At 37.3% G+C, this 19,304-nt stretch overlaps 5 protein-coding genes and 1 long non-coding RNA gene across 9 annotated transcripts; 4 read left to right on the forward strand and 2 right to left on the reverse strand.

Moving 5' to 3' along the window:
- Nucleotides 1-85: 85 nt before the first annotated feature.
- On the reverse strand, nucleotides 86-1,420 carry LOC124298281 (coenzyme Q-binding protein COQ10 homolog B, mitochondrial). Of its 2 annotated transcripts, none has more exons than XM_046750087.1 (4): nucleotides 1,271-1,420; nucleotides 1,077-1,180; nucleotides 724-858; nucleotides 86-632 (listed from the first exon to the last, which is right to left on the reverse strand). In XM_046750087.1, the coding sequence occupies exons 2-4, from the start codon at nucleotides 1,082-1,084 to the stop codon at nucleotides 188-190; spliced, it is 588 nt and encodes a 195-aa protein (XP_046606043.1). In that variant the 5' UTR covers nucleotides 1,085-1,180; nucleotides 1,271-1,420; the 3' UTR covers nucleotides 86-187. The 2 variants fall into 2 exon arrangements, with proteins under 2 accessions (XP_046606043.1, XP_046606044.1); XM_046750088.1 differs by having other exon boundaries at nucleotides 1,077-1,183; nucleotides 1,271-1,412.
- Nucleotides 1,421-1,691: 271 nt separating this feature from the next.
- Nucleotides 1,692-4,352, forward strand: LOC124298279 (succinate dehydrogenase [ubiquinone] iron-sulfur subunit, mitochondrial-like). Its single transcript, XM_046750083.1, has 7 exons — nucleotides 1,692-1,827; nucleotides 2,366-2,496; nucleotides 2,774-2,917; nucleotides 2,997-3,192; nucleotides 3,286-3,387; nucleotides 3,447-3,569; nucleotides 3,766-4,352. The coding sequence occupies exons 1-7, from the start codon at nucleotides 1,783-1,785 to the stop codon at nucleotides 3,865-3,867; spliced, it is 843 nt and encodes a 280-aa protein (XP_046606039.1). The 5' UTR covers nucleotides 1,692-1,782; the 3' UTR covers nucleotides 3,868-4,352.
- Nucleotides 4,051-11,135, reverse strand: LOC124298253 (nitric oxide synthase, salivary gland). The gene is made up of 24 exons (XM_046750032.1): nucleotides 10,840-11,135; nucleotides 9,591-9,727; nucleotides 9,317-9,479; nucleotides 9,140-9,231; nucleotides 8,930-9,071; nucleotides 8,694-8,833; nucleotides 8,415-8,589; nucleotides 8,248-8,349; nucleotides 7,981-8,175; nucleotides 7,801-7,898; nucleotides 7,565-7,709; nucleotides 7,375-7,479; nucleotides 7,241-7,308; nucleotides 6,991-7,134; nucleotides 6,741-6,915; nucleotides 6,494-6,623; nucleotides 6,355-6,433; nucleotides 6,083-6,276; nucleotides 5,843-6,012; nucleotides 5,426-5,724; nucleotides 5,229-5,353; nucleotides 5,008-5,153; nucleotides 4,735-4,926; nucleotides 4,051-4,548 (listed from the first exon to the last, which is right to left on the reverse strand). Exons 1-24 carry the CDS (start codon nucleotides 10,945-10,947, stop codon nucleotides 4,441-4,443), a joined length of 3,432 nt encoding a protein of 1,143 aa, XP_046605988.1. The 5' UTR covers nucleotides 10,948-11,135; the 3' UTR covers nucleotides 4,051-4,440.
- Nucleotides 7,398-10,398, forward strand: LOC124298285 (uncharacterized). Of its 3 annotated transcripts, none has more exons than XR_006906770.1 (4): nucleotides 7,398-7,524; nucleotides 8,806-9,081; nucleotides 9,302-9,512; nucleotides 10,022-10,398. It is a non-coding gene; the product is annotated as an uncharacterized LOC124298285 (long non-coding RNA). The 3 variants fall into 3 exon arrangements; XR_006906768.1 differs by having other exon boundaries at nucleotides 9,582-10,044; XR_006906769.1 differs by lacking the exon at nucleotides 7,398-7,524 and adding an exon at nucleotides 8,540-8,680 and having other exon boundaries at nucleotides 9,582-10,044.
- Nucleotides 11,136-12,227: 1,092 nt separating the features above from the next.
- Nucleotides 12,228-12,828, forward strand: LOC124299165 (uncharacterized). Its single transcript, XM_046752163.1, has 3 exons — nucleotides 12,228-12,331; nucleotides 12,450-12,719; nucleotides 12,820-12,828. The coding sequence occupies exons 1-3, from the start codon at nucleotides 12,275-12,277 to the stop codon at nucleotides 12,826-12,828; spliced, it is 336 nt and encodes a 111-aa protein (XP_046608119.1). The 5' UTR covers nucleotides 12,228-12,274.
- Nucleotides 12,823-19,286, forward strand: LOC124298259 (WEB family protein At5g16730, chloroplastic-like). The gene is made up of 10 exons (XM_046750042.1): nucleotides 12,823-13,088; nucleotides 16,386-16,558; nucleotides 16,643-16,914; nucleotides 17,177-17,394; nucleotides 17,484-17,637; nucleotides 17,721-18,128; nucleotides 18,206-18,565; nucleotides 18,710-18,811; nucleotides 18,890-19,009; nucleotides 19,116-19,286. Exons 1-10 carry the CDS (start codon nucleotides 12,952-12,954, stop codon nucleotides 19,170-19,172), a joined length of 2,001 nt encoding a protein of 666 aa, XP_046605998.1. The 5' UTR covers nucleotides 12,823-12,951; the 3' UTR covers nucleotides 19,173-19,286.
- Nucleotides 19,287-19,304: the final 18 nt, after the last annotated feature.

Raw genomic sequence — 19,304 nt, forward strand, 5'->3', positions numbered from 1 at the left:
TAAATTCACCTACCGCGAATCTCGTCTGCTAAGCAGGTTCATTTGTAGAGATTCTTATCAGGGTGGTAAAAGAAGAAATAAGTAATTTAACCAATAAATAAATACTTTACTTTTAAATATATTTCTTGTATATACAGAATATCCTATATAACATTATGGCACGATTTACAGTTTTGATACGGTGCGATCATCTTTCCAGTCTGACAACCTTAATGCATGGTCTACCGTACCGTTTTTTGGCTTCTTCGATGAAAGCATTTTCCATCTGTCTGACAATCTCGTTGAAGAATAAATTCGACAACTGAGAATGAAGTACTGACTTAAACTCGAAAGAGAGAGAGAAGTCTATAACGCAGGTCTGCTCATTGTTCTTCAGTCCAGGACTGAATACCCACAGCGTATTCAAGTGGTTGAAAAGTTTCCCATCACTGCATTCAGCTTTCACCAAACGCGGGTGTATCATTGTCACTTTTGAGGTATAGCTCTCGTTTATCGGCGGAAATCCAATGACCAAACTTGCGCTCAGGAATCCATCGCTTTTGGACATTATATCAGACCTCTTGCAGAATGGTACGAAAGTTTTGTAGTTACCAACATCAGCAACGACCTTGAACATCTGCTCCATTGAGAAACTGTGGTAAATGGTTGTATTAGTATTACTTTCGTTGCTTGCTTCAGAAAACAAAAATTCTGTTTATTAAATGTTCTATTTTCTATCCTTACCCAACAAGTTTTCTGCCCTCAAATTCTTTGCACCTATTTTGGTTTCCTAGGTTCATAAATGTTCTCTTCAGATTGGCCTTGACTTTGTAACTTTTTCCAATTTGCAAAATGCAACTTTCAACCAACCGTTTATAACTGAAAAAAGAGAATAGTGAATGGCAAAACGTTTCGAAATCTTTAAATTTAATTCTTTTCGAAGGTTTTTGACAGAGAACAGTGACAAAAAGATATTTCAATTTTGATAACCTAGCTATTTTCGCGATATAACCATGCCTGCGAAATTATTTATCGATGTTAATAATTGGTTATGATATTAGAGATTAATCGACGTGAAACAGGTGCAACAATCTTACCTGTACATTGTGGTGTTGCACTTTTTGACAACGCGGTAAAACCCTCAACCTGACGCGCGCTGAAAGTCCAACATCGTGTGCGCCAATCTGTCCATAGTCCACACCTGCTGCAAGAATTCGCAACAATCATGATGCAATTACAATGCAGAGTGCAGTGCTAATGATAGAACTGTACTTTTAACATTTATGCGCACGTTTTTTCGATGATTTTTCATTTTCGCTGATTCTGGATACGCCAACACAGACATCGATGTATTGCGTAACATTTGGAAACCGAGAAAAAATAGGATTAGTTATACTTCGGTCGATTTGGTTTATCTTGGAATATCGTATCTCAAGGTCTTTCAGCGCCTCTCGTTTTTTCCGAGGAAACCATAATCAATGCGCATTTTCGATCAAAACGTTGTCCGTGAGGTTAGGTTATATATATATATGTCTTTAGATAACGGCGTAGTTTAGCAAAATATAAAGCAGCATATATTTAATTTGTATTTATTTGCAGCATTCATTTTAAGATCGAATACATACTCAGCTATCGTATCCGTATTAACTTACGTTTAGAAATTCACAGCGTTTCTAATGTGATTCAAATCACGCGCCGCGCAACGATATTTCGATATTTCGACATTCTCGATTAGTGATGAGTTCGCACTGATTACGCAACGTTCTAGTGGCAGTTTGTGAATCGCGGTAGGCGGACGTAAAAATGGCAAAGATTTTCCCGACAAATTGCCGAAATGTCATTCGACAGGTACGTAATACTTGGTGCTGTTTTGCTAATTGGGACTTAGAAATTCACGTGATTTTTTCTCCTACTATTCGTTTTGAAGTTTTGCAAAATTTCATCCTTTTTTCAACCCTGTCATGACATAACAGATACCCACCTACTACGTTGACTGCCTACTATAGTTGTTTTCAGACTCGTAATCAAAGTTATTTTGTACTGTATTTATTCAGCAGACTTTTATCATCGGTTTAAAATTAAAGCCGAGTGTTTTCACTTGTGATAATTAAACCGTTGTTGACTCAATATTTTCCTGTATAACTTCGCCCGGAATGCGGTGCTACATCGTAGTTAGAATTTTAGGTTGGGCTTTAACCAATGACAACATAAGTTACGCTTTATCTCGCAAACAAAATTTCCAAATATAAATCTGAAAACATAGGAACTTTCAGCAGCATGCCAACATTTGAATACCTCAGTTGATGAGTCGCAATTTATTTACTGTTCGTTTTATTTATAACCTCTCACTCGTTCTTCTCATTATCAATTTGAATCCATTTCACAGGTTCGTGGATTGCATTCATCCACGGTCCAAAATGCTGAAGCCAGATTGAAGACTTTCAGCATTTACCGATGGAATCCCGACAAGCCTGATGAGAAACCGGACATGCAAGATTACAAAGTTGACTTGAATTCGTAAGATTCCAGTTCTGTTTTCTTGCAAATCAGATTTATTCAATATATTAACGTTTTTGAAATTTACCACAACCTGCAAAACATTACACGATAATCATCATCTTATTCATTTGCAGATTTTGTGATATCCTTTTGTCGTCATTCCTCTGGATGCAATTACCTGTGAAACTAATTTCCTTGAACTGCCTATATCGATCCTAACAACCTTAATACACAAGTAACTTTTATCTGCAATATTTCATTTCTTTGGTTATTAATGACATAAAAATTTTTTCAGTTGTGGTCCCATGGTATTAGATGCTTTGATTAAGATTAAAAATGAGGTCGATCCAACTTTGACTTTCCGCCGTTCATGTCGGGAAGGAATCTGCGGTTCTTGTGCAATGAACATCGGTGGAACGAACACTCTTGCCTGTATTAGGTATGACTTTCACAATGCTTGAAGATTTTTATCTGTGCCTGCGTGAGTTCCTGTTCTTGACTCCAACATTTTTATATAGCAAGATTGACACAAACCTTAGCAAGAGAACCAAGATCTATCCATTGCCTCATATGTATGTCGTAAAAGACTTGGTGCCAGACATGAACCACTTTTACTCTCAGTACCGCAGTATACAGCCATGGCTCCAACGTAAAGATGCTAAAGAAAGTGGTACCCAGCAATACCTGCAAAGTGTTGACGATCGTAAAAAGTTGGTGAGTATTCCGCCAATCTATAGCGCATGTCATCTATTAATTTATTACAAAGTGTATCCTTCAGAAAATAACCAATGTAATATTATATTACAGGATGGTCTATACGAGTGCATTTTATGCGCGTGCTGCAGTACTTCTTGCCCGTCTTATTGGTGGAATGGAGACAAATATTTAGGCCCGGCAGTTTTGATGCAGGTAATTATGTCGTGATTAATTGAAATGGCGTTGGTCTCACCCTTTGCGCAACGATACAGGCTTACCGGTGGATCATCGACTCAAGAGATGATTTATCCAAGGAACGTCTCGAGAAACTAAGAGACCCGTTCTCAGTCTACCGTTGCCATACAATTATGAATTGCAGTCGAACATGCCCTAAGGTAAGTCTGTTTGCAGTGAACATTATTGAATCGGGTTAATATGAAATCAGTGAGGATTATGGAAAGCCTATAAAATTGAAATAAGAATATCTAATCATGCAAAAAATAAAAAAAAACATTAAAAAGATCATTACTCTCAAAAGTTTAAATATTTGAATATTGGTTTTTATGAAATGAATAAATTCTTTTCAACTAGGGGCTGAATCCTGGTAAGGCAATTGCAGAGATAAAGAAGTTGTTAGCTGGTGTTATAGAAAAGGGTGAACCGGGTCTCAACACTACTGCTCTGCACAATTGAGTATTGCTTGTAGGAATTAGTCAGATATAAGAGTTATTTGTGCACAGTATTGTCGTGCATAGACGTATAAATGTGCAAGCAATGTATACGTATACCATGGTATGTATGCATGTATTTATATATGTATGTACATAAAATATCAAAAGCATCACTAAAGTGATTCGGTACTTTTTGAAATGTTAATTTTTCTCCAGTTATAATTTAAACTTATTGTAACGCTCTTCTGACATACTTATACTCTATGTTTGATGGATACGTAGAAAAAACTTACAATTTCACGATTGTTACGTCGGCATACTTGTTATTAACGAATCCGTGTAAAATTTCTACAAAGTTAATGACCAGTATTAATATGCAATGAACATTACTTATTTATCATGAGGTGAAATTTAGTTCTATGAGTAACGGTATAAAAATAAATTAACCGTGTATTGAGATTCAAAGATTGTAATTTATTATTTGAAATATAACATTCTTGTAAGATATGCAGAAAGAGATTTGATATTATTATAGTAAAATTTGCCTATCTCTAAGTCTACTAAAGTGCAAGATTTAATTAGTTTATTACTTTCTTCACGGTTCCGATGCCATTCTGATTCTCGCTGTCTCTCGCGATCGATTGTGCACTTCAGCAGTACGTAGAGTTATACCAAATATGTCCTCGTGGTATCGATTTTCATCCTGACAAAAATTGACATTCAAGTGTTATGAAGTATTTGTATATTAGGTAATATATTTACTGATCACATTGGCATGCTGTTATAAAATTAGAGAGATTGATTGCAGATTGACGAAAGGATTGTTTCTATAATAGGTTGCGAGAGAAGTTTTTTCCGTTAAATTATCATCTGTAAAATATGGCATTACCCTCAAGGATAGCATATAAGCCTCAACTTCCTTATTACTGAGCCTGCCATGTGTCTGAATAATCTGTTTCAAAGTTTGATAAACGTCCTCTGCCATTGTGCAATCACCACACACATAAAAATGGCCTTGCTCATGTACTAGCATCCCAAATATCTGAGAAGCCTCTGCTTGAATCAAATCCTGGACGTAAGTCTGTAAAATTTATGATATGTTTCTGACTCTAGTCATTTACCACTTAAGTATTTAATCAGCTGTGTCCAATCTTAAATTTACCTTCTTCACTCCAGGCTCGCGCGATAATGCGAGAAATACTTTGTCCAATATACCAGCTTTAAGCATTGCGTTCTTTTCCTCTCTGTACAAATCTAAATCCCGTTGCCGACAGCCAAAGAACAACCAGGTCTTCCCAACTTTTATGTCTGCAACGAAAATTTAATAGAATTTGCAGTCAAGCTGAAGGCAATGGTGATGGATTTAATTTGAAAGTTCTCTACCTTTGGAGAGCCTCATTTCTGAAAGTCTGTGATGCCAGAATCCACGGAATGGTGCAATCCCGGTTCCTGGGCCAACGAGTATCATCGGTGCTCTTTTATCCAATGGCATGTAGAAGTTTGGCGCACTGAAAAGTTGTCCGTATTAAATATATAAATATAAAAGACTGTTTCTTTTCTGCATTTTTCTCTGTATTGACCTTCGAACGAAAACGTAAAGTGATTCGCCATCTGCCAACTGGTGGAGATAATTTGAACAAACTCCATAATGCATTGGCCCTGTACCATCTTGGGTCTTGTACTGAACAACGGCAACTGTGAGATGTATTTGTCCCTGATGGACATTAGGTGATGATGAAATACTGTAAAATCTTGGCTGCAAAGGTGTAAGCTGAAGAATCAAAAGTGATGCGAGTGGTCTAACAGATGGAAACTCTTGGAGAACTTCTAAAAGATTTGGGAATTTCCAGTGACGCCAATCCTCGTATGCCGTTGAATTCTGATGTAGAAAAAAAAAAGCAGATATTTTGTCAAATCTCTGGTAAGATTAGTAGTAGAAAATACGAAATTTTCTAAAACATATGATTGTTATTATTGTTGAGATTTTTCTTACGTACAGTCGCTAGTTCAGTGAGCTGCGCTTGTTCTTCTGGGTTTGTTGCTATTGATGCAAAATATCGCAAAAGATTTGGAGTTGGTGGGGTAGTTATGTCCAAAAATCTTGTTAGCAACATTCGTAACGAGTTTGGCAGATAGCGTTCATGTGGCATCCAAGTTTTCACAATGCCTGCATGTTCAAAAATAAGGTCAATCGTGAAATTTGTTTTGTAATGTATCTCGACGCAAATACAACGAACCATTTGGAGTGTGAGACTGCTTCTGCATTTGCAATTCAATCGATATGTCCGGATCTACATTGGTCTGAAGACGCTCTATAATACTATCAACAAGTTGAGCTCTGTTGCATGCAAAAACACCCAAGTGATCGCCTGGCTTGTATTTCAATTCCATTCCAGCAATTTCGTCAAGTTCAAGCAATAATGTAACACCACTAAAGATGGGAGAACGAACATTATTACACTTGTACTAAAGTTGACCCAATTTCTAACTGTATCCCAAATTTGCTTACCTAGAGTTACTGCCGTTCAAATTAGTTTTTCGTAACATGTTGCACGACATGACGTTTCTCGAATGGCACTTCTTCAATGCTGAAATGTAAAACATATTATTGTCAGGGAGGGTTGAGGGTAAAATATAGAGAAATTTACCTGTAGCAATTGGCTGTGGGTCAGCCTCAACAAAGCGCACTGCGGCTGGTGATAAAACGTCGGAGCCCAATGACAGGGCAACTTCTAACAAAGTCTCATCATCATCCAAGCAAAATGTTTCACATGCGACCTGAAAAGTGAAATACGATATCAGAATAGGTTAAAGTGAAATTACTTTTTATTCGGCTAATAATGTCGTTATATTTTGAATTTAGGAGCCGAATGCAACTGTCAATTTTTTACAAACCGTAAATGTATCTGCCGCCCATTTCCTGAAAGCCTGTTCCTGTCCACACATCTCGTCTCCCTGTGCCAAGCGCAGCAGACGTTCGCCCCCTAGTTCACCAAGCAGATTATCCACGTAACGTCCGAAGGCGCAAAAGTTTGGATATGCTGATGATCCCAATGCAAAAACTGCAAACCTATAATGGAAAGTAATTGTAAAATTACACATCAATTCGCGTCTCATTTTATGCATCAAGTTGGTATCAACGAACCTGACATTGCTTAATGGCCCAAAAGTATCCTCGGCTTGAGATTCGGTGAAGGAGCCACGAAGGGAATCCAACCGGTCTAATTTCTTAGAACTTCCTAATTCTGTCTGGCTGTTTGCCTTTATAAACGACTTGGAAGTTGCCAGGCTGAGAATATAATAATAATTTTATAGTAAGATTAAATTCAGAGCAATTTTTTACCAGTTGCATCAGATGAATCTTTGATAGCAGTGAAAGAATGGAAGCAAAGTACCTGATCTTATTTTCATTGTTTGAGTAGGTTTCATTCATCTTCATCGCGTACAAGTTTTGAGCGAATGCCTGAAAGATGTAAAAAATTTGATTATAGGAAGTAACATATATTTTCATGGATGAATAATTACTCACTTCTCCATTTTCAGGCGGATCACCATTTCCAAAAGTAGATGTAATGACCAACAATAATGCTTCGTGTTCAATATTGCTGATGTCGTAATCTGCCATGCAGTGAACCTGTAGAAAATTTAGTGAAACTGGTATATTTCGGTCAATTATCAGGTGAGATTTCAAGAGCATCTTTTATTTATTTTTTATTCACCTGAGAATGAAACGCATGCCCAAGAAGCTCTCCGAGTTTTACCGCGTACATTTCTGATGTTTTTGTTTCAGTAGCAAAAAGTACCGTGGCTTTAATTCGACGGGATAAAGCTCGTCCAAATAATTTTGACGTGAATTTCACAGCTCTGTAACAAAAAATGATTGCACGATGTCAGAGCGCCAGCTTGAAAGGAATTTTCAAAAGGTCAAATAAATATTGAACATTAACTATCGTACCTAGCTATTTGCTTAAAATGAAACTTTCTCCTCGGTTTTTTTGAAAACGATTTCTTGTCTCGTCCTTTCTTCCACTGATGAGTTTTCCAGGCAGGGTCCTAAAATTTTGCGAATTGTAATTTTTATCCATACTCGCGAAAATTAGCAGTAACAATAGAATGAGACTTTCTGTATCATCACCTGATAATCGTACGATGGTTTAAGATAGTATAATGCCATTTCTTGGTGAAATACTGGAGTAGCAGAGCCAGAAATAGGCGGAACAATCCACAGCCAATCTGCTGGACAACCGTTGCGTAGACGCATTTCATTTTCATAATGTTTCATGAACGATTCTGAGGCCGTATGATGATCGACAATTGTTACATTTTTCATCTAAAATTCATGAAAGCAACTGTTATAACTCAGGCTACTTCAACATTGAAGATTTGGAATTGAATGACGCACCTGAAAACTGTGAAGCACCGCGACATTTGCCTCTATCATAGCTTTGTCTCTCCACAGTGAACTCGCTGTTCTGGTATCCAGGCCCATATGAGTTGCGATAGTCTGAAACACGTGCAAAATATATGCATAATTGCGATGAAAAAAACTCAACATCTAGTCTAATTTACCTCCAACATATTGTAACGCTGAATGTCGCAAAGATCTCGAGAGCCTATTTCTGTGCTCATGTACCATCCGTTGAATGGCGCGGCAGTGAATTCCAGTCCACCACAATCGAATATCATACCAGAAACAGCTGGTACTGCAAACCACTTGAGATTTAATTTTTCGAACCACTCGTATCTGAAAGTCATTTGAAGATTGTACAGTGAAAAATATCCAAATTTGGAATCATCTTACTGCAAGTGTCTGTGACAAACTTGTTCGATAAAAGGTATAATAGTTACGTCGGATGGCTGAGAGAAACTTCGAGTACAAGTTCAGTCGGAATGTCAAAGTAGTCAGGATCGTGTCCATTCGCTGATAACACTAGTGGCAATATATCAAATCTTGTTCCAGAACCCCGCCATCCAAGCTTCATGCAGAGCTAAGGAAGCGATTTACAATTATACTTCAATGACGATAGAGATGAAATGGAAAATTGCTTGAATCTTTTTGGAAATATCATTCATTCCTGACAAACCTCTGTAAATTCTACGTTTACTGGATCTCCCGTGATTGTACCATCAGCGTTTTTGTAACCAGCGTAGCTAATGAGCTGTTGATTCCAGACTTTATAATCATGCTTGCCGTCGGTTCGTTGTGGAAAGATGGTGATTGCTGATCTACAATACAGTGAGAATTAAATTTGTGTTAGTATTTTATAAGTCAAATGCATCAAATGATTATTCACCTGATATTTCCCTTGTTTGTACTGTACTTGATGTGGTTGCAGAGTGCCTCAAACATGCCACTAGTGGTTGTCACATATCGACAGTCAAAAACCTGGTGAATTTTATTATTTCAAGATATTATACATATGCAAAGCATTCATAGCTTTTCTAAATTTTTTCAGCAAAAATCACCGAACCTGCAGTTTTGACCACTGAATCCGTCCAATGCAACGAGCCGCATTTCTCCAGGCCAATTTTGCTCCATACACCAACTCTGTTTCTGTGAGTTGGTACGTACTCGCGCCCAACACTTCTCGCCGTATGCTTTCCCAGCGTGATCGGTGCGCATCGCTGTTCAATCTACATATCGAATTGAGCGCATTGAGACTTAAGGTGTTTACACAGATATTCAATATTGATATCGTAATTAGGTTTTAAAAAACATATGTAATCTGTTTTCAGATACATTACCGTCTAATCGACGCAAAGTATTGATCGAGAAAATCTTTAGCATGTACTAGAATTTCATCTTTTGAACGTGGCTCTGTGCTGTGATTAGGCAAAGACATTATGCTGCCCAAACAGACTTCACTGGAGCAATGCGTTTTCTGGAAAATAAATTTAGCGATGTTATCGAGTTTAATGTTGATGCGTAATATAGCGGAGTGACAAATTTTAAGTTTCAAGCGTTATTACATCCGTTTCCTGTAAACGCTATAACCATTGAAGACATTAGTTTTTCTGGCAACGATCATAATATTGTTTACTTTCAAATGTACGGTACACACTAAGTACGTATACGTATAATTCATTTGAAAAAGCAATGTTACACTAACATTGGCAAATATTTTTTATATCCTTTTTACTGTATGTAAGTACTGATATTGTATAATATGGTTCAGATAAAACGCAAGGATACTGTGAACAATGAATTTCAATCATGATGGGTGAGTATGTGATATTCTAAAGCAGTTAAAATGTTCATATAATCTTAACAGCTTCTGCTTCTACAATTACACGTACAGATAATTTTATACATCAATGTTCGATCACGTTCCTGTTAACAATCACTACCAAGCAATGAATGGGTATGCATGTGCATGCATAAATTGTAAGGACTAAACAGTTTTCTAATTCGTGTACCATTCAATGTTTTCTTTGCTTAATTTAATCTCATCGACAAAGGATGATGAAAAAATTTTTAAAAAAACAAAATAATTATTACGACGAAATGAACAAGTAATACAAAGGTGTGTACTTTAAACTTTATATATGTTAATTGAAGGATCAAAATGAAAATCATAACGTGAAGGAAATTTTTTCCATTTTACTGAATTTATTTGAAATGGTAAAATTCTATCGATTTTTCCCGCTGATATGAGAATGACTTATGAACGAAGAATAAAAAAATTGTACCGTGTCTGGGGATTCAAATCTACGATATGAAGTTGTGTAAATGTTCGTAAAATATGAGAATTAAAAAAAAAAAAAAGAAAAAGTCTAATTCTCGTCTTTTGGATGTAAATTCAATTTCAAAATTGAACGTTGTAAGCCAATATAATTGCTAAAGTATAACCGACGATCAGTGTGATTATTTCTTGTTAAGATTCTCACATTGAGAATAAGAAGGAATTATCGAGGGTTAATTTGTTGCGATCGATATATATAATTTATATTAAAACGAAAATCATTTGATATAATTCTAAGATTATATCCGAACCTCGGCATTGTTGCTGTGAAGAGAATCGAACGCTTCTGTTTTGTATATGAGATTTCGAAGTTTCGTCGGTTTTCTCTGACACGGAGGCGCAGCTTCGTGGTCCTTCATCTCGGCAATATACGGGACGAGTAGATTTCTTTCAGTTTTGTCCCTTCCGTTTTTCTTCCTTCCCTCTCCTTTTCTTCCAAAATTCTTGCCCAACGTTCGCGGCTCTCGCTTCCGCGATCTGCGCGATCTATATATACATATATATATATACCGTACCCTTTCCTTGGTCAATGAAAGCGACTTAAATTATGTCTGCCCCCGGATTCGAGGACGCGGAGTGCCGAAAGTGGGAGGACCGAAGACGCAGCCCAGCATCCTCGACGGTTGCTAACATGCGCTGTGAACGTATATATCATCGATTTACCACGAGTTTCAAACCAGGTGTTTTGTGAAAACCGCGCCTAGACAGGGACTGGTTAATGTGCCTAATTGATTTTTAGGAACGCCGAGTTTTATTCACCACGTTTCACGTATCCCGATATGATCGTATCGTATCCTCATCGATTTACAATTATTCCCACGGATTTGGTTTCAGATCAAGCATTATATGATGTAAAGGACGTTTATTTACTTATGTATTTATTTATTTGGTAATTTTTGGCTCGGCGTCACTATACATACGATGTATGTAGAACTCGTTTTTCAACGTATTATTTGATATACGTAAAACGGATCTTCGGTCAATACAAGTAATGAATATTGAGTACTTTTACAGGTCGTAGAAAGTACAGATTATTTTTCCGACAATGGGTTGTTACGAAGAGCCTCCGGCTATGTATTTCTAAACCAATTGCTTGCAATGAAATAATTAATCATGAATATTTTTATCATGTACTGCTTATCTGCAGTTTGATGACATAAGACGAAAATTAACAATAATGATCAAGTAAAGTGTATGTAATTAATCAATTGTTGATTTCATACAAGTATTGAGAATCGAAATTAATGTATAGTCGAGGAATCTGATTTGTCTGTTCTGAGTTAATGGACTATGATATGTATGGTAAAATGCAGAGAAAGTGCAAAAAACTTAACCCCTGAAGTTAGCAAGAAAGTAAATATCTACCAACCGATTAGACATGATCGTATTGATAATTTGAATTTTAAAACACTAGTCGCAATCGATAACTCTCGATCGCGCGCTTGATACCGCGATTGTCTTATTTTTTCATGTCAAAGAGCCATATTCAGAGTGCAGAAACTCAAATCTGAGGATTCTGGGTACTCAGAATCAGTTTGAAGCTGCAATTCGAACATAACGACTTTCACGCTTTGCGGTCGAGTTGCATAATAATTTGAAATCAAGAGAGTGGAGAGAAAAAAGAGATTAGACGAAACTTCAAGTTTAATCAAACTCATTTAAAGCGAGCCTGCTGTATAATTTACTATGGAGAAACGATCGTATAGCGAGTATGATCCGAAGTCTGTCTCTGTTGCAGGAAGCGTACGTAACGTATTCTCTTTGCATTTTTTTCTCAAATCTAGAGACTATTTCGTTTTATAACTTTATTATTTAATTACCGGCTGTCGTAGTTTCTGAACGATTTTTCCAAAAAATATAGAAAAGAAAAGCGATAATTGCTATTGACCAAAGCGACAATCCTTCGTCAACGCGAAAAATTGCCGGCCACTCTAGCAGTTGGAGTAGAATTGAAAACCAGACGCCGACCATGAATCTGACTCAGATTGAAGGGCAGCCTATGTCTCAGGAGGTCGTAATGAGTAGCTCTCAAGACGTGGATGATCCATTGGCCAATAATCTACAAAGTTTATTGGAGATATGGAATAATAATGCGACGCAGGGTGAATTAATTTTAGTTGACGATGATCAGGTGAACGAGAATTTTTTTATTCTGAAATATTTGGCTCTTAAAATTAAAAATAGTTACTATGTGATTTTCCCGGGTTACAAAGTCACTTTATATACTATAGTTTTTGTAAGTACAAGTGAAAAGTCCAATCAACGCGTGTATATAGAATTATAATTATTGAAAATTTGAATCACGCATTTTAATGTGTTTCCGATTCGTACAATTTGTACTGTAGCATCAGCAGTTGACGGAAATGGAAGAACAACTCGCGCAGGCTAAGTTGACAATCAAGGGTTTGGAACAAAGGCTTTCCAAGGCCGTCGAACGCAAGATCGTAATGAAGAATATTATTCAAGACCAAGTTAAAAGGGGGGATGAAATTACGAAAAGGTGATATTTACCTTCAACTGACAAGATTATTGCTGCTGTTGCTAGTACCTCACAACTGCATCACACACCTCATACTTGTTAGGGTGATTCTTATTTTAGTTATGTCGGAATTTCTTCGCATTCACCGCCCAAAAGTAATCCATATATATAGGAAAAAAATTGACCGCAACCCTGAATTTGCCCGACAACTCTAACACGCCCGCCATGCAGTCGAATTTTTATATGGAAAAATGCATTCATTTAAAATTTTTTTAAGAAAGTTATTTATTTCTTTAAAATTGTATATTCTAAAAAAATTCTTGCGCCTATTTTATGGGAATTTTTTTTATTATATATATATATATTGTAACGCTAAATTCTGTTACCCTCGGATGAAGACTTACCGTTGACACTTTGGCGCGATTCTCCACTTATCCGCAATATCAAACTATAACAAAATAATTACGTTGGGCGCCAGACGCGTTAGCGTCGATTTTCAAACAATAATGCAAATCAATAAAATTAACACAAAACCGTACAAAAGAGATAAATAGAGAACCCGTTGTATGGCTGGCTAGGCACAGGTACGATCGCGTACATCCCGGTAGAGTGGCGGAATTCAAGGCAGTTAACAGTAATTCCAGAATTAAAGAAAATAACAAAATAAAGAATAAACTCCAGGCAAAAGGAAAATGAACAGGTCAATCGATCATATATTGTCGAGAAGGTTACATGATTGAGACAGGCAAATAAGATGGTATCGACAGCGGTAGTTAATAAAATAAATAATCGTTGTTCACAAAAATTTCGGTAGAATAGCAGTAAACGGTAGCTTTAACACGAGAGACGGTAGTTAACAGAGAAAAATGGACGTAGGTCGAGAGATGCGATATAATGCAAGAGTTGACTTAAAACTACACGTCACTGGGCGACGTGATCTTACCCAAGTTGCAAATGACGCTACGAAAATTATTATTCTGTCAATTAGAACGAGAGAACTTTACTGCGATCGGTAGAAAACAACGTGACGATAGTTCGGTAGATGATACGACAAATTTACCATAAATTATACCCAGTATGAGAGATTGACATTCAGTAACAATTTACCAAGTCGGCAAACGATCGACTAGGTAGCCTTCGGTAGAATTAGTCATAAACGGTAGATTCGATAATTTATAATTATTACGTACGCGAGGAATTAAATAATGAATTCCTAAACATAACTTTTGAGAGAATACCAAAATACAAAGTTATGAGAGAGTGAGAATTTCGGAGAGTTTACAAAATAGAGAAATACACTAAAATACACCGCAATACAAAAGAATAATTCACAGAACTTAATTTAACAAAATACGGAGAAATAAATAACAGGAAAAAGTAGTATAAAATTGTCAATAGTAATAAAGAAAAAGGTGCGGTAACATCTAGGGGTGATTCTACGCTCGCTTGTACTCCAAGGAACTCGATATACGATACAATAGGCACAAAAATAAATAAAAATATAATAAGCAATGACAGAAATAAAATATAAAGCACACTACTATTACAAAAAGAGTATGGAATAAAATATGAAGCCAATAGGGCTCAAAATACGATAGAAAATACAGAAGCAGGATAATAGAGATTCACAAATAATCAGAAAAATCATAAATACAAGAGAAGTAATTATTCGGCAGTTACGAGGTCGCTCAGATACGAAAATAATAAATGACTGAAATCATGCAGTCACACGGCGGCTTACTGCAACTTTAAGCCGTGGACCATGATTCACACAAAGTCGATAAATACCATAAGAAAGAATAGAAATTATGAGCCACTTCGTAACGGTACAATTCAAAGGCAGAAGCCTTACCTTGACCGTTGACCTCAGGCACACAAACTGACTCTAATTTAAATTATACGTTATATTAGCAAAACTGAGAAGGAAGGGAAAAAGAATGAAAAGAGTTTAGAAGGATAAAGGTTTTCGGTAGAATAAACGATAGAACGATAGTGGTAGAAGGAAAGGTATCGGTAGCTTAAATCGGGAGAATAATCGGGAGAATGCGGAAAAACGAAGCTGTCCCTCAGCAGCTCAAGCGTAGAATAGCAGGTCGTAGGTCGTAGTTCAGCTCGCCGATCTCGCGGTTGTCGCGAGGTGATTCTTCTTCTTTGATTGGTGGGTTGACCCCCACCGCAAATAGGCCATCCCCCTGTGGCGAATATTAGTTACTGCGTGGTCATACGGGTCATACGTCTTCCGAAATTACCGCTAGATGTGGTGTAATGTGCTGCTCGCGATTTCGTCGTTGACACCAACTCGTACGATTTTGTAGTCGTTTCGGTTTACGGTCCAGGCTGCCTATCATCGGGGACTTCTTTGGCAGAGGCATACACAGGGTGCCTCTCGGCCAAAGTTACCGGGTGGAGAGTGACGCCTCATTGTTCACCTCCACCGGCTTTTGTACAGGCAGTAGCTAGCTGCCTGTACCTGAGGTCGTGCAGTCAGACGGTTGGCCAAACCGTGGACCACGACCCACACAATTAGTCCCTGCCGATAGGAAGGCAGCGTCGATCCTCAGAATGATGGCTTTATCAACCTGGACGTAGTGGTTTGGGGTCGGTCCGGCACCAGGCCGGTAAGTCGGAGGATGGCAGGCTACGGTCTGCCCTTCACGCCAGCCTTACGGCATCCGATAGAGCTGGCGGCTGGTTCCTCTTCGAGAAACGGTGCCCTCGGCCGCCGGGAGGATTTTTATCTCCCTGTTCACCGGCAGTCGAGGCGATACGGAACGTTCGGGTGGATGCTACTCCAGGTGTATATAAAGGTGCACCAAGGTAGCCAGTGTAGTCTGATGAGACCGTCAGTAGGCGAAGTCGTCGAGAGCTGCAAACGGTAGCTAGTGGTCCCTTGTTGATCGGGATCGTTGTCGACCAAGTACCTTGTTAGCTTGCGCCGAAGCGCGAAATAAAGAATTTACGAAAAAGAATTAGTTAAAAAGTAGTTATCGCCTATTTTGTATCGAGTTCGGTTGGAGTACCCTGCTGAGGACGCGTAAACTAAAAATAATAGCGGTTGTGTGCCCTTGTGACGGGCGACTCTGAAACGCCACGTTACAATATATATATATATGTTGATATATATATGTTGATCACTTTTGGGGCGATGAGTGTGAAGAAATTCCGACATGACCAAAATAAGAACCACCCTAATATACTTATACATGTTGGTGCCGTAATCAAAGTCCTATCAAATAGCGACTATAACTTATTACAAGTTGTGTATGATATTGACATACAATATTAATTATTTCGTACTGATTCCATTCCTTTTGACAGGCAAAATGTCGTTTTCGACTTGATGGCTGTCGCAGAGGAGCACTTCGAGAGCGCAGAGAACACGCTCACAGAATGCGAGGAGGTCGAAGATGACCTGGCAAAATTGTATAATAACGCTAAACTAAAGCAGCAGGAGACTAAGAATATTCTGACCGAATCGTTTGATAAATACCGTAATCTTCTCACTTTACTTTCACCTTCATAAACTTTGACTCTGACAACCGACCAACGTTATTTTTCATCATTGTCATTTGAAGGTGAAACTGAAACAAAGGAATTGGTAGAGCAATTGGCAATGTTAAACAGGCAATCGTTGATCGATGAAACTAGATATCAACAGCTTGAGGATCAATTATCCGATTTGACTCGCCTTAATTCTGAAGTTGATCTTAAACAGGAGATGGCTGAAAAAACATATAATGAAAATCGGGTAAAACACGCCGAAGAGATGAGTAAAATATCTGAAATCAAAACGAATATTGAAACAAAATTGAAATTGGAAATAGAGGAGCAGTCGAAATTGGAAGTTGTACGTGTCTCGCAAATATTATTTTCAAATCCAGAGTTGGTTTTTAAAGAAACTTACGTCTGGTGTAAAATTCCGTTAGATGAAGATAGTAGTAGAAACGTAGTGAAACTGTACCAAAAATCGTTGAAAAAATAGCCATAGAATTAGTTTTCTGTTTTTCTTTTTGCGGGTTTTCACGCATTTTCTGTACGTTTTTATCCGCATCTAACGAAATTTTTACGAAAAGTTTATAATTAGATCAAATCGATCTTCTTGTCTTCAGGAAAATGAAGGAATTTTAAAAAAGGTTGACGAGTATCGCTCAAAATGTGAAGCGCAGCAAGCTACGTCCGCCCAGTATAAGGAACAGATCAAATACTTGACTACCACTTGCTGTGAGCTGGAGGAAGAAGAAGCGAAATTGAACACTGAACTTCTTGAATCAAATAGCTCACACTTTGTGTCAATTTCAGAAAAAGATTCAGAATTAGCTGAGTGCAGGTAATTTATCGTGTAAGTCGACGACAATGCCGACATTTATTGTACCCTTGGTAATCATAACTCATACATGTGCATGTATTCAAATTTAGAAATCAATTGGAGGATTTAAGATCGAAGGTCGCAAAAACGTCCGAAGAACTCATTAAAATTACCGAGGATAATAAAAATTTATCTGAAACTGATGTCAAAGCTGTTGACGAAATGAACAGATTGACTGTAAAGTTACAAAATAAAGACGGCGAGGTACGTATTACTTATAGTGTAATAATTACCGCCAAGATTTCCTCGCACTATTTTCCTTGCATTAAAATCTAACTTCATTTTAGTCATCAAAACTGAACGCCGATTTAAGTAATGCCTTGACGGAGCAAGAAGAATTGTCTTTGAATTATGAGAGCCTAAACGTACAGTTAACAGCGCTGAAAGATCAAAACTGTCGGGCTAAATCAGAATTTGAAACATGGGAAATAACGCAAAATCAAAAGCTTAGAAACATATCCGAAATGAACAGACAACTTGCTACATCCGAGCATGATTTGAAGAATGTATCCGACTATGTCACCAAACTCGATTCAGAACTCGCCAATAAAGAAGCGAAATATTCTGTACAATTGAATCAGTATGAGAAGACTATTGAAGAAAAGGATTGTAAAATTGCCGATTGTTCAAAAACGCTGATAAATTTGCAAAATAAAAAGAAGCACAACGAATTGGAGTATAAAAAAAAACTGAAGGTAAGAATTGAACCTTTTCTTTTCATTTATTCACTATTACACTTGATTTTAAGTTTAATCATGAGTTTCTTAATCAGATAAAAATAAACTTGGCGGAGCAATGCCAAGTAGCTGACCATGCAAAAGAGATCCAAGAACAAAAAGCGAAAATCGATATTCTCCAAAATCAGATATCAGTTGAAAAGCTGAAGCTTGAGCAGAATGGTTTGAAAGAACAAGAATTAAATAAACAAAAAGAAATAGAAGATTTGAAGTTAGTGGAATTGCAATCCAAATTTGTCGATCTTAAAGCCAAATACTCTACTGCTAAAGAACGAAACAACGATCTTCGTACCAAATTGCAAAAAATTGAAGAGGCGAAGCAAATGACGAACACGGGGACGTCGCTGTCGATTGTCTCAAGTCCACTCCTCGGAATGAGTTTCGCTAGACCCGAGGTACCATATTTGAGTATAACCGATCATCGTATTTTTGGACGTTGGACATTGAACACTCCGAATGATTTGAATAATTTAAAATATCTCGCAACGACCTGCATAACGTTTAAACTAGATAGGATATTGCATTACTGTCATTTACAGGGAAGTATAATTTCATCGACACCCGTTCATAGTCCGACTGGGACTGAAATGGCACAGTTAGAAATATCTTCCGACTTAAGTAGTATTGACGGAATGCAAGCAGTAAGTACATTCCATACCTTGATTAAATTCTTGTGTTGCGCACGAAAAACAACCAATGGTTTTATCTTGTTTATTCAGATTACAGAAATAGAACGCGAGTACGAAAAGTTGAGTCAGTCTAATAAGACTGACGCTGTAAAATTAAGTCAAACAGATAGGACAGAAAATACCGGCTCAACATCATCTGCAATTGCTGTGGTAAGACGATATGCTATCCACATGAACTCCACTGACGTTATGATTTAAACGGATTTTCACGCGGTTCTGTTTTTTTTTTTTTTTTGTGTTGTTCCTTCATATCCAGGTACCACCGCAACAGAGAAGCAGAAAATCTTACAAGCCATGCTACAAACGAAAGTAAACATAGACGTGAATGCGTTACATTTTTTTGCACACGTAATAATAATAATTATCATTTCACAAAGATACATAGATGCCATGAATTAATGAAGAAACAACGTACAGAAAATACCTTAATTATTCATAAAAAGTC

Source organism: Neodiprion virginianus, chromosome 2, assembly GCF_021901495.1.
Source record: "Neodiprion virginianus isolate iyNeoVirg1 chromosome 2, iyNeoVirg1.1, whole genome shotgun sequence".
In the NCBI taxonomy this organism is placed as follows: domain Eukaryota; kingdom Metazoa; phylum Arthropoda; class Insecta; order Hymenoptera; family Diprionidae; genus Neodiprion; species Neodiprion virginianus.

Coding starts and splice junctions, on each gene's coding strand:
- LOC124298281 (XM_046750087.1), bottom strand. Junction 633..723: donor GAGGGCAGAAAACTTGTTGG/GTAAGGATAGAA, acceptor CATTTACCACAG/TTTCTCAATGGAGCAGATGT.
- LOC124298279 (XM_046750083.1), top strand. CDS start 1,783: ATGGCAAAGATTTTCCCGACAAATTGCCGAAATGTCATTCGACAG. Junction 2,497..2,773: donor TACAAAGTTGACTTGAATTC/GTAAGATTCCAG, acceptor AAATTTTTTCAG/TTGTGGTCCCATGGTATTAG. Junction 3,570..3,765: donor GCAGTCGAACATGCCCTAAG/GTAAGTCTGTTT, acceptor CTTTTCAACTAG/GGGCTGAATCCTGGTAAGGC.
- LOC124298253 (XM_046750032.1), bottom strand. CDS start 10,947: ATGAAGGACCACGAAGCTGCGCCTCCGTGTCAGAGAAAACCGACGAAA. Junction 9,072..9,139: donor ACAAACAAGGGAAATATCAG/GTGAATAATCAT, acceptor ACTGTATTGTAG/ATCAGCAATCACCATCTTTC. Junction 6,916..6,990: donor GGGCCATTAAGCAATGTCAG/GTTCGTTGATAC, acceptor TTTCCATTATAG/GTTTGCAGTTTTTGCATTGG.
- LOC124299165 (XM_046752163.1), top strand. CDS start 12,275: ATGGAGAAACGATCGTATAGCGAGTATGATCCGAAGTCTGTCTCTGTT. Junction 12,332..12,449: donor CTGTCTCTGTTGCAGGAAGC/GTACGTAACGTA, acceptor CAAAAAATATAG/AAAAGAAAAGCGATAATTGC.
- LOC124298259 (XM_046750042.1), top strand. CDS start 12,952: ATGGAAGAACAACTCGCGCAGGCTAAGTTGACAATCAAGGGTTTGGAA. Junction 16,559..16,642: donor CGAATCGTTTGATAAATACC/GTAATCTTCTCA, acceptor TGTCATTTGAAG/GTGAAACTGAAACAAAGGAA. Junction 17,638..17,720: donor TACAAAATAAAGACGGCGAG/GTACGTATTACT, acceptor ACTTCATTTTAG/TCATCAAAACTGAACGCCGA.